The sequence below is a fragment of the Schistocerca serialis genome, chromosome 4 (genome assembly GCF_023864345.2).
Source record: "Schistocerca serialis cubense isolate TAMUIC-IGC-003099 chromosome 4, iqSchSeri2.2, whole genome shotgun sequence".
Classification (NCBI taxonomy): Eukaryota; Metazoa; Arthropoda; class Insecta; order Orthoptera; family Acrididae; genus Schistocerca; species Schistocerca serialis.
Window position 1 is genome coordinate 593608122 of NC_064641.1, and position 13721 is coordinate 593621842.

Genomic DNA, 13721 nt, shown 5'->3' on the forward strand with positions numbered 1-13721 from the left:
AACTAGTTCTGTAAAAGCGCAAGTGGTCAATAATAAAAAATCTCCCGAAACAGCAGCGAAAAAACGCAAGCCCGTATTTTTGCTTTTCCGTGCGATCACGACTCATCTAGAGTATGCCAGAAAACATATTTCTATTCATATCATGTATCGTGAAATTTGTCTGGTTATTCCAGTAACATAGAAACGAATGTACAGTTACGTGGATTACATTTCGGAAGGTCCGATCAGCCGCGAAATTAAAATAACAGTGAAAATGCTACGAAACTTTGCGCAGATGTGTTGCGCAGTGTCTCTACTATGCCCACTGATCGCGCCACGTCGTGCTTGTCCTTTCTGAGCGCGCAGTGAGCTCCTGAATATGCCTAGAACAGTAGTGTCTACCGCCAAGTGTGAAATTTGTGCTGTCATTCGATTTCTTCTTGCTGATGGCTGCAATGTAGCCGAGATTCATCGACTAATGAGTAAAGTGTACGATGAAACTTTCAAGAATGCCTCCGAGGTGCGACAATATCGCAGGAACTTCGAAACAGGACTTACAGACAGACGTCCATTACGCAGACGGCCAGGAAGGGAAGCGAGAGTCAAACGACGATCTTGTTCGGTGAGTGGATCAGGCGATTGAAGAAAATCGTCTGTTCACAATTTTTGTGTTGAGTTATACGTTTCCCGAAACTTCACTATCAGCTCTCTGCACCACTGTGAGAGAGAGACTTCAGGACTCCAAAGCCTGTCTGGGACGGGTGTACAAGATGCTGTCCAACCATCGCAAAATACGCCCGCCCGGTTGGCCGTGCGGTCTTACACACAGCTTTCCGAACGGGAAGGAGCGCCGGTCCCCCCGCTTCCCCCCCCCCCCCCCCCCCCCCGGCACGAATCCGCCCGGCGGATTTGTGTCGAGATCCGCGGTGAATCCGGTGAACCGGCCAGTCTCTGGATGGTTTTTAGGCGATTTTCCATCTGCCTCGGCGAGTGCGGGCTGGTTCCCCTTATTCCGCCTCAGCTACACTATGTCGACGATTGCTGCGCAAACAAGTTCTCCACGTACGCGTACACCACCATTACGCTACCACGCAAACATAGGGCTGCACTCGTCTGGTGTGAGATGTTCCCTGGGGGGTCCACCGGGGGCCGAACCGCACAATAACCCTGGGTTCGGTGTGGGGCGGCGGAGGTGTGAAGTGGACTGCGGTAGTCGTCGTGGGGTTGTCGACAACTGCGGCTGCGGCGGGGACGGAGCCTCTCCGTCGTTTCTAGGTCCCCAGTTAACATAGCATAACATAACATCGCAAAACATAGCGAATGGATACTGACTTATTCTCCAGCGTTACCATGACGAAGGACGAGATTTTTTTCAACAGAACTGACACAGGGAACGAGTCATGCGTCCAACTCGAAAACGAAGAAATAGAAGAGCAATTCCAAATGGTGAATGCAGTCTCATTTCCCTAGTAAACCAAAGAAGTACAAACGAACGACGAACGCTCTCCATAAGAAAGTGTATGGCTACTGTGCTCTGGGACCGTAAAGGAGTTCTATTGGTGGAATTCATGGAATGTGACACAACCTTCATTGACTCTTTCAAGATCTACGTAATGGTTGTAATTAAAGGGCAGCTACTCACAGAGGTCCAGTGTGGGCTGTAATTATCGTATAGAAGCTAAACTTGGCAGATACGCTAAAGCATTAATGCGGAACCGATTTACGCTGAAAAAATATTAGTTCCAATTTTGGCCACCAGGTAAAAATCTGGCGCTGCGAATGCAGTGAAGACGTTTGGAAATGTTTCCTTATGTAACGATTAGGAGTGGGATGCCGGAATGAAAAGTGAAACAAGTGACAAAGACATAATGTCGCTTTTTTATTATTAACTGCTATTTAAGCAGGTTGCTCAGTATGAGCACCAGAGACGTCAACGCGATGCTATATCCGTAAAACGACGTGATTAACAGCTGCTCGCTGCTGAACATGTCTCTTGTAAACGTGTTCTTCTACATATCCCCAGAGCCAAACGTCACACGGATTCAGATCAGCTGAACTTGCAATCCATGCATATGGAAAACCTCTGGTGATAACACAGTCATGGAAGGTTGCAGTAAGCAGATCTTTTACAGGGCGAGCTACCTGAGATGTTGCCACATCTTGCATGAACACAGTGGTTTCCACACAGATACCCTCTTCGAAAGCAGGAATCACATACTGTACAAGGAGGTCTTGATAATGTACAGACGCCATGATACACCTGAGAGGCCCTCTGGGCGTATTCTCTTCAAAAAAGAATGGAGCGAGATTAAAGGCGAATGCAGTGGCTCTTCGTGCCCAACACAATGTTTAACAGAACCCCAAATTCGTCAGTTCTGCGTATTCACTGTACTCTGTAGTGTAAAACGCCCCTCACAATTCTGTAGAATAGTGTCCGACCACATGTTGTAAACTATGATCCGTGCCGGAAACTGAAGAGCAAATTCAGGATGTTGCTGCTGATCATGAGCTTCCAGCTGCTGCACTGTCTGGATCTTGTATAGTTACCAGTGTAAAATATACAGAAAGACTTTCCATACTCTTGACCACAGGATGGACAATTCCCACGGTACTGCACGAGCACTAGCAATACCTGGGGCACTTTCTGCATGCTCAGTTACAGCAACGGCAACCTCGTCAATAAATTCCACCGAAATACGACGCTTTCCTCTTCCATGTGCCACACCCAGCTCACCTGTGTTCTCAAATTTCAGTATCATCTTCTTTAAATCATTTAATGACATCGGGCCTCTCTTCTCAGATGTTTCAGTCGGTGATACTCTTTCAATGCAGCACTGTAATTGCTTCTGTTCACATAAAATAGTTTTGCTAACAGCGCAACGTCTCTTTTTTGCGATATCCATAATGTTCACTCACATTATGGGTTGTCAGATGGCAGTGTAGATGTCATTCCATCATACAAACGCAGCGCCAGATCTGCACCCACTGGCTACAATTGGAACTAAATTTTTTCTAGCTTAAATCGGTCCACATTAATGCATTAGCACGCCTGCCTCGCTGCCATACGGTAATTACAGCGCACACTGGACCTCCGTATCTGCTCTTTAATTATAACCACAGGGTAGAAAGGGCAATTTAGAACAAGCGAAGAGAAATGTGTCATCAGGCGTTGACCTTCTTTATGACAATGCTCAGCCGCACTCTGCAGCTGCAATAAAGATGCTCCTGCAGCGTTTACAGTGGGAAGTGTTTGATCACCCGTTATACAGCCTGGGCTTGGCTCCATCACGTTTTCACCTCTTTGCCCACAAGAGACGCTGGCCAGGGCGACAGCATTTTGGAACAGATAACGAACAGAGCAGAGAATTGGCTGAAAGCACATACAGCTGAACTACACGTAGAGTATTAAAAAGTTGGTACCATGTGAGGACAAATGTCGTAAGTCGGAGCATTAACGCATTAGAGACGTAACTGGAAGGTGTAGCTAAGTGTTGCAAACAAAACGTTTCTTATTTCCTCTCTACTTTCCACTTCCCCAGTGATCGAACGTTGAAAACACTATTTCTCGTAGAATAGATTCTACCTCCGTAATCCCTCCAAAAACCGACGAAGGAAATCGGACCCACAGTGAGTTTTATAGATGTCTGTCGAGCGACCACTGGCGATCGTTGACAGTATCACTGAGACTGCAGTCTACAGTGCAAGCTCCCCCTATGTTTACATGGGGCTCCCGAAATCAGATTACGTAAACAGATTTCACAATACCGTTTCTAACTGTCCACATAAACACTTCGCAATCGATTCTGGAAATCCGATTCTTGCTGCCGGTCTTCCTCTTCGACAATCGGTTTTCGTTCCCATGAAACGTGGTTGGATTGTCAGGTTTTCAAAATATTCGACTTATATGGATGGGTGACTTATTGTGCGCTCAAGGAGAAGCAGAATGAGCATGAAACTGGGTATCTCTAAGCCTAGTTTACACGACGACATTAGGTTGCAGACAACTGCGCCAACGGCCACTACGCTTGCGCGCCACGCGTTTGCGCAACTAGTTGCTGAAACTAAAAACTTCCGGCGTGTTCCAACTTCGGCGACACTGGTTGCACGAGTTTTGAGGTTATGTGTGTTTGTAGAGTGTAGACAAACGGAAGCATGAAATGGGGAACGGAGAATACTGTTCGCTTTATGGATATATATGCTTTGCGTAGGAGTTTGTGGGATTTCATTGATGATGATTACAAAAATAAGCAACATATTGCTGACGCTGAGACCGTCATGTGCGATCATAACATAGATGGTTTGACAATATCTGAGCTGCAGGGTAAAATTTATTGTGCTAGGAGCACATATACAACTGAATTAAGAAAAATACAAGCAAGTGTAATACTAGCTGTGGCAATGCTCTCGTCTACAAGACTGAAATCCCGTCGTACGAGTAGGCCAACTCTTTGTTAAGGAATATTGTTGACAGGAGGGAAGGCTACACAGATTCAAGAAGCTGCATTCTTTAATCAGTATTCATCTATTTAAAACATCGCTGCAGTGCTCCCCATTCACATATATTAGAATTTTGAAATATTGCCACTGGACAGATCTATCTTCAAGAGAGTAGTTTGCAAACCATTCTCTTCTTAATGCGGCCTGCTTCGAATAATTATTGTTGCTAATGTTAATAATTAACCTGTTAATGTTAATAATTATTGGTGTTAATGAAATAGCGGCATCAACATTTAAAACTGTATCTTATAGCATGTCGATGTTCTCGATTGTAATGCACGCAATATGATATGTAATTTCGGTTCTGGCGACAGCGCTTCATGCATTAGAGTATCTTTATTCCTTATCACTCTATTTAGAAGAAATGTGAATAGTTCCGGTGACATTCTAAGATAATTAAAAGAACGTCTTGGATCTTCTGTTATAAATTATTTCAGCAAGGATGCTGAGCAACCGAGCTGACGTCTTTTCTTCATCCAGTCCGAATCGAAACACGTTTCTCATTTTTTTTTTCTTATGCAGTGATTCCACGCAACAAGCTTTAACTCCACCAGTGCGATGTGCAGCTGCCAAAACTCTCATTTCAGACACGACTCAGGGACCCACAAAACGATGAAGCTGAAGTGTAAACTGGTGTCGCCGTGTCTACAGGCATATGTGAAATCACTTGCATGTAATTCTTTCCACGCAACGAGTGGCGCAATGGCGCAACCCAATGTCGTCGTGTAAACTTGGCTTAATACAGAGGGGTCTAAATAAATGTATCCACTGTTTAAAAGTCCATAACTTGCAAATTAATTGACGGAGTTGTCTCATTTTTGGTGGAAGTGTAGCTTAAAGCCCAACTTAAAGACATCACTGTAGGTGTTCGAAATGGTCACCATTAACATCCACACACAAACGATGCCGCTGAACTGCAGCACGAACTACTGGCTGCAACGTGTTCTGTTGGATATTTGCACATGAATGTACAATGGATTCTCCAAGGTCATCGAATGTGCGTGGCTTTTGTCGATAAACGACGTCCTTTAGTGTTCCCCACAGGTAAAGGTCCAGAGGAGTTAGGTCTGGGGAATGTGGTGGATCCTCCACAGCACCTCTACGGCCTATCCATCTTCCTGGTAGATTTTCGTAGAGATACGCCCTAACACAATTTTGGTAGTGGTCTGGGGCACCATCTTGTTGAAAGTAAACGCTTCCCTCTCCATACAAGTCTCAGATGACAGGTAAAATACCACTTCAAAACTGACTTCCTTTCATAGAACGTAATCCTTGCACCAGCCATGTTTACTCGAGTAACTAGGTGCAACTAAGAACAAAACACTATCTGGCGACTGTCATCTGACAAAACAAAACAACATAATACTATGCTTGCGCGGCGATTGCCGGAACTACAAACTATTACACCACCAAAGATGAGACAACTCTGTCAGTTAGTTTGCCAGTTATGGACTTTTAAACAGTGGATAAATTTTTTTGGACCCCTCTGTATTTAAGTGAAGAGATTGTGCTGAGTAAATCAGAAATTGGAACAGCTGTTTTCCAAACGCCATATTTGACTGGGCTGGCAAATCCGCTTCAGAGCTTAATATGCAAACACAACAGCGAGAAACAGTCTCCTAAATTCCGTTTTCGTCTTTCGGAAATATTATATATTGACTCTAATTAGTCCTCTGTGAGATTATAAAGTTGACCTTTTAATCAAATACACAATACACCATATTGCCAGGAACACACATTTTTAGAGACTATGTATTCAGCGATGTTACATAACGAAGATCAAAGAGAAAACATAAACTACCATACATATAACACATCGAATAGTAAAATATGATTGTTCCCAATACCCCCACAAGTTCTCGAGATGTCAGTTCGTGAACTCTGAAAGTCCCACAGTTTGACAGCACCGCTCATGTTTACCTTTAGGCAGTGCCTTTGTCAAAAAATCAGCTTGCTGCTTATCGGTACTTACAGGTTTTACACCGAATTTTCCTGTTTTAATTAAATCACGAATATAGTGGTGCCTCACGTTAATGTGTTTTGTTCGAGCGTGATGCACACCACTGTGACTCAGTGCAATGGCACCTCTATTATCACAGCGTACACTTACTGGTTTTTCACTATGCGTAACACACAATTCACGAAGCAATCCTTGAAGGTTACCGCTTCTTGCGCTGCTTCTGATAGAGCCATATACTCAGCTTCCGTAGTTGATAGAGCGACCGTTTGTTGTCGTTTTGAAGTCCAGGAAACTGCTGTCCCAGCTAACTTGAAGATATAGCCGGTCGTTGATAGCCGCTGATGGAGGTCTGATGCATAATCAGCGTCACAGAAACCCTCAATTTCAGTTGTTCCACTTCTTTGGGTAAATTAGTCCTACATTGACTGTGCCTTTAATGTGTCGCATAATTCGTTTGACCGCTTCCCAGATGATTTTCCGATAATTAGAATTGAATTTGCTTAGAACCCCCACAGCATATGCAATGTCCGATCTTGTACTTTGAGCTGAATACAATAGTGATCCTACGGCTTTCTGATAAGGAATGCGATGTAACACAAGGTTTTCGTCATCTGTCAATTTATTTTCACATTTCTGCAGCTTTGAACCAGGTTCAAATGGATATGCAACCGGATTGCAATGTTCCATACCAAATTTCTTGAGTATGTTTGCTGCATATTTGTTTTGATAAATACTAATCGCCCCTTGTTTCCTGTTTCGTTTTATTCTCATGCCAAGACACCAACTAAGTTCACCAAGATCTCTCATCTTAAACTGATTCATTAATCCTTTCTTCGATTCTTTCTTCCACTTATTATTTCTATTAGAGCAAATGATCAAGTCGTCTACATAAACAGCCATAATGAGTATATTTTGCTTCTCAATTCTGAAGTAAATGCAAGAATCACATTCTGACTTCTTTAGGTTCATTTTATGTAATGTCATATCTAATTTCATATTTCAAACGCGTGACGCCTGCTTTTGACCATAAATTGCCTTCTTCAGCTTGCGAACCTTCATCTCCTCCCCCTTCTTCACGTAGCCTTCAGGATGACGAATGTAAACTTCTTCATCGAGATCACCATATAGGAACGCAATTTGAACATCCATATGTTCAATGTCAAGGTTAAATTCAGCTGATGAAGCTAACAGGATGCTAAGTGAAGAATGACGAACAACAGGCGAGAACGTTTCCTCATAGTCTATTCCTGGTATTTGGGAATAACCTTTCGCTACAAAACGAGCCTTACAATGTGCAGTTTCACCATTTGACGTTTCTTTCACCTTGAACACCCATTTCGAACTAATTACCTTCCTGCCTGGTGGTAAATCAGTCAAAATCCACGTTTCATTTTCAAGTAAAGATTTATGCTCATTATCTAAGGCTTCCTTCCATTTTTCACAGTCGTCACAATTCATTGCTTCTTCATACGAATTTGGTTCAGAAATACAAGCGCCCGGGGTACTCCGGTGCGAAGGGCAAAGCGATCGAGCTGTGACGCGAGGACTGAATGGGACCGCAGGTGGTGCTGGGACACTCACGGCAGCTGTGGGGCCTGGCTGTGCACCCGGACGACGAACTGTTTGCGACGGGCGGCCACGACAAGCTGGTGGCGCTGTGGCGGCGCCACAAGTTGCTGTGGTCAGCGCAGGTGGCCTACGAGGTGGTGTCGCTGTGCTTCCACCCGTTCGGCGTGGCGCTGGCTGCGGGCAGCAGCGAAGGCTACCTCGTCGTGCTCAACGCCGACAACGGCGCGCCCGTCGCCAGCGTGCGAGTGTGCGGCAGCCCGCTCAACTGCGTCGGGTACAACCCAGGTGAGCGCCAGAGGCCTCCCGCGTTTCATAGCTGCTGCTTGCGCGTGGACCAGGCGTGGCTCGTAGTTAGTGGCTCTGAAGATACGTTGTAGTAGTAGTAGTAGTAGCTTTATTCATGCGTAGATCTCTTTTTACAAGGATATAGGACATGTCAAATTATTTACAAAATTAGATCAATTTAAAATAGTCTAATCCGTACACACACACATTTACAAACTTCTAGTTAGAGACAATCATTAGATTTACTCCTGGTATACAAATAACTTAATAAATAATGTAACGCCACAATTGTTCACTCATATCTCACTACCTGTCACTGCACACATTGTTTCATAACACTACAAACACACACACACACACACACACACACGCACACACACACACACACACACACACACACACTTGAAATATGAATATAGTTAATTGTGCTATGCATAGCTTGGGAGTAAGTATTTCTAGAAAGGAAAATAAGAAGGAAAAAAAGAATATAAAGTGATGATGTTATGTGGAATGTTGGATATTTTATAGTCATTATTATAATTATTTATTTGTATAACATTTTCTATCAAACCCCTACTCTGTTTTAGCTAAGTAATCCTTCAATGTATAAAACGTATTGCATAACAGGTACTTTTTAGCTGCCTTTTTAAATAAGTGTATTTCTGTAATTTCTTTAATCTCTTGTGGTAATATATTGTACAGTTTTATTCCTTGGTAGAAAATGCTGTTTTGAGTTTTATGTTTATTTTTTCTTGGTAAATGTAAGTTGAGTCTATCTCTTGTTACATGGTCATGGACAGAGCTCTTTGTGCAGTGATTACCAACGTTATTTTTGATGTGTACAACTGACTGGTAAATGTATTCACATGGAGCAGTGAAAATCCCAAGTGTTCTAACAGATCTTTATAATGAACTCGACTAGTATTTAAGTTATTATTCTTGTGGCTCTTTTCTGGAGTTTGAAAATTGTGTTCATATTTTGTGCATTTGTTTGCCAATAAAGCTAAGAATTGAGTGTAGTACATATGAATAATATGAATATATTAAAATACATTCTTCCATTAATGTACTACATACGGTACCGTAATTTAAATTAGGCAGGAATATTTCTGAATATTTCCTAACCGGATTTAAAATAATTGCATTTTTTAGAACTGTCGACATCGCGTGATATTTTTCGAACAGATAATGACCATCGTAAGGCTACTCGTTGAAATGCTGGTTCCTCGTTCTAGCGAAGTGAAATTTGATACTGTCATACAGGATCATGCGATCTATTTGGAAGACATTATTTTACTCACAGATGTTTGGACTGCATTTGGTGTACATACTGCAGTTAGTAATTATTCGAATTTGCAGAATTTCGTGAATAGCTTCCCTGATGACGTTGTTGTAATAGGGGAAGACTTCAATTTGTCTGTTATAGAATCAAAACTGGTGCCAGAGACAAGGACTGCTGGGATGTTATTCTGAATGTTTTGTCCTCAAATTATGTGGAGCACCTGCTGAGAGAACCAAGTTGTGAGGGCAACGTCTCAGACCTTCTAACAACAAACAGACCTGAACTTTTTGGGTCAGTTAACGTAGAAAAGGGCTTAGTGACCACAGGATCCTGCTAGCATCAATCACTGCAGGTGTTACAAGAATTATGAAGAAAGGTAGGAAAATATTTTTGTTTAGCATGAGTGACAAGATACAAATCGCAGAGTATCAGAGTAGCTAACATCAAATATTTAGTGCTTAGGACGTAAATGTGGAGCACTAATGGGTAAAATAGAAAAGCATCTTTCAACATGCCCCAGAAAAATGTTTTGAGCTAGGTCGTAAAGGATAGGAAGGATTCATCATGGTTCAATAGACTTGTTAGAAAGTTGCTTCATAAACAAAGAAAGCTTCATGTCAGATTTGAGAGAAGTCAAACCTAGCTGTCAAACAAAAGCTGTACAAAGTGAAAATGAGCGTAAGGAGAGCAATGAGAGAAGCGTTCGGTGTCTGAAGGTAAAATTTTGCCTATCAATCTGACTAGAAACCCTAAGAATTTCCAGTCTTACTAATCAGTAAGCAGACGGAAATCATTTACTCAGACACTCAGTGACCATACTGGCATCGAAATGGAGAATTACAGAGAGAAGGTCGAAATACTGACTCTGGTCTTGCGAAAATATTTCAGTATGGATGATCATAACACAGTCCCCCCTTTTCAATCATCACACGAGTGCTGAAACGGCAGATATTGAGGTAAGTGAAAAGCAAATACAGTCACTTAGTAGTGGAAAGGAATGTGGACAAGATGAGAGACTGTAATACTCTACGGAGATTATGTGAAAGAACTTGTTCTCCTTACAGCAGCAATTTATCCTAGGTCACTGGAGGACTGAAGCATAGGGCCTACGCGCTACTACCTACTACCTACTTTGGGCCTACCTACCGACGGGGAAAATACACAATTCATTCCCATTTTCGAAAAAGGCTGTAGAATAGAAGCACATAACTGTAGACCTATATCGCTGACATCGATTTTTTCTAGAATTATAGAACTTGTTTTACACTCGCATGACATTTTTGAAGAACAATAATCTCGTCGATAAAGTCAACATGGACTCCGCAAACAGAGATCTTGCGAAATTCAGCTCACTCTGTTTCTCCATGAGATCCAGTGTGCCATAAACAATGGCACTCAGGTTAATGCCGTGGTCCTTGACCGCAAGGAGCCATGTCATACAGTTCTGCACTGTCGTTTAATGAAACCAAGTGTCATGCCAGATTTGTGACTGGATTCAACATTTCCTTGCAGAGAGAATTCAAAACGTCACTCTTAATGGAGCAAAACTGACAGATGTAAAGATAATTTCAGTAGTACCCAGAGGAAACGTGATACAGCCGTCACTGTTTACAATATGTATAAACTAGCCACATGCCCCAGCTTCATATGGGTAGCTCAAAGTATCTATGGCTGAATGACTTGTCTGGCATAGTTATAATTTTGCTTACAGGCCACTGTATAGAGTTATGATTAAAATTCAAAGAACAATGTTAGGTAACTGAATATCATCACTCTCATTTAACTTAAACAATTTAAGTTGTGTGTGCCAAGAAAGTTCTCTGGAAGCACAAATGTTAGCTGTTTCATATTTAACTGGCATTTGTGGTGACATCTTGTAGCAAATGTGGGTGCTGTGAGCTACCACACCAGCCAGCCCACTCAATTGCAGTATCAGTTTTGCGTGAGCTACATTTTGTCTGTGACCATTCCTTGCATTTCCCTTCACTCTCCTTAAACATTAATTCTGTATCAAAAAATCTGTCCTTATCGGCTTAATATCTGATACCTCTTGCATCACAGGTCGTTTAGGAATAAATAGTGGCTTGTACCAGCCTCCAAGTAGCAGTAGCTCACACCGAGCTGTCCCTGCAGTTGGGTGGCCTTAAACCTATCTCCTGTGCCAAGAATCCTACCTTCTGAATCAGTCGGTCCGTTAATGAATACCATATCAAAATCCCAACAGTAGTTCCTAAAATTAGCCTTCTCATACAGACAGAAGAATGTGATAGGGGTCTTTAATTTACGTTTTGTGTGGATGATTCCAGTGAGTTCTGCTAGATGGCAATGGCATCATTTTCACAGCCAGTTGCATGAAATAACTATAGATTATATACACAAACCTTCCTCAGGAATCAGTCTACCACACACCACCATTCACAAATGGAACGGGGAATGTGGGATCAGATAGTGGTAGCAGAAGTACTGTCTGCCACACACCATCAGGTAACTAACGGGGTACAGTTGTAGATGTTGATAAAAAAAAGTGCAAGCTTAAGAGAAAAATAGAAATATACCCAAAATTTTGTTACAAAATTAAGATGTCAAGCCAAGTGGTCATTCTGGTGATCTAAAATCAGCTGCCATACCTGATTATTTTGATGTCATTGATGAACAGCGTGAGTTGACAAAATATTTGATCAGGTGAACATCCACAACTGAGGACCATGTTTATAGAAAAAAAATCACTGAAGTGGATTTTTATTCTGTAAAAAGAGCAAGTTAAATTTTACAAGTTTGCTATTTGTGGAATGCATGTTGACTTCTACAGAGAAGATTTTTAATCTCCAAAAAGATCATAATATGCAAACATAAAACATATTTATAATTCTACAACAGGCTGATGTGAGAAATACAGACCTGTAACTGCACATATTTCTGCAATGATCCTTCCTGAAAGCTCAAATGATCCCATCTCTGATCATTTGTAATACTTTGTTGCTCCACTCACCTATAGGAAAGTGTGGCTGGAAGCCAAGTAAGTTCTTTTGAATTAACGGTATACAATCATATGGGTATCCTACCCAAGATCCACTCTGCAGTGTGATTTTAAATGATTTTATAAATTACAGTCTTCCACAGTGAAACTACTTCAGGAGATGAGATTCACATTTTCAGCTTTTTTCATACACCATTTAAGTGTCATTATGATCACTAAGTGGCTGTATATATGATTTTAACCATTTTAGTTACTATATCAGGCCAAATTTTTTCATGTTCTTCATCAGATCAACAAGCAAAAATTTGCTTGTGAATTCTCCGAGCACTTCTTTCATTGCTGTCCTAAAATCCGTTTTGACTTTGTTCAGTTTCTGTTTGTCAACAAAGCTTTTATCTTAATTTAAATCTTTGACACAGCTCCATCACTTTTTCTAACAACTTCCTAACATCGCTGTCAATTATTGGAGAGTCTTTTGCATGCCTCTGGGCATTGCTCGGCACACATATTTCTCAAGTATACTGTATAATATTCAAGAATTTTATCTATTGATGCTCCATATTGCATTCCTTGGAGATGAGTATTTGATGTTGACTGCTCACATAATTTGGAACATGTTTCCTGTCACACTACTGAAGAAGAAATATCTTATTACTCTTCTTAACATCACTTCTTAAGCCACTGATACTATCTCAACATCCCTTTAAATCATTAATGCAATAACCACCTTGTTGTTGCTGTTGTGGTCTTCAGTCCTGAGACTGGTTTGATGCAGCTCTCCATGCTACTCTATCCTGTGCAAGCTTCTTCATCTCCCAGTACCTACTGAAACCTACATCCTTCTGAATCTGCTTAGGGTATTCATCTCTTGGTCTCCCTCTACGATTTTTACCCTCCACACTGCCCTCCAATAATAAATTGGTGATCCATTGATGCCTCAGAAAATGTCCTACCAACCGATCCTTCTTCTAGTCAAGTTGTGCCACAAACTTCTGTTCTCCCCAATCCTATTCAATACTTCCTCATTAGTTACGTGATCTACCCATCTAATCTTCAGCATTCTTCTATAGCACCACATTTCAAAAGCTTCTATTCTCTTCTTGTCCAAACGATTTATCGTCCATGTTTCACTTCCATACACGTCTACACTCCATACAAATACTTTCAGAAAT

The 13721-nt window shown here is 41.7% G+C and overlaps 1 protein-coding gene across 1 annotated transcript in view; it reads left to right on the forward strand.

Moving 5' to 3' along the window:
* LOC126475349 (echinoderm microtubule-associated protein-like CG42247) overlaps positions 1–13721 on the forward strand; it is a 335583-nt gene that overhangs the window by 264635 nt on the left and 57227 nt on the right. Inside the window, exon 13 of the mRNA XM_050103159.1 lies at positions 7999–8290. Coding sequence (XP_049959116.1) covers positions 7999–8290 — 292 coding nt within the window. The remainder of the gene's footprint in view (positions 1–7998; positions 8291–13721) is intronic.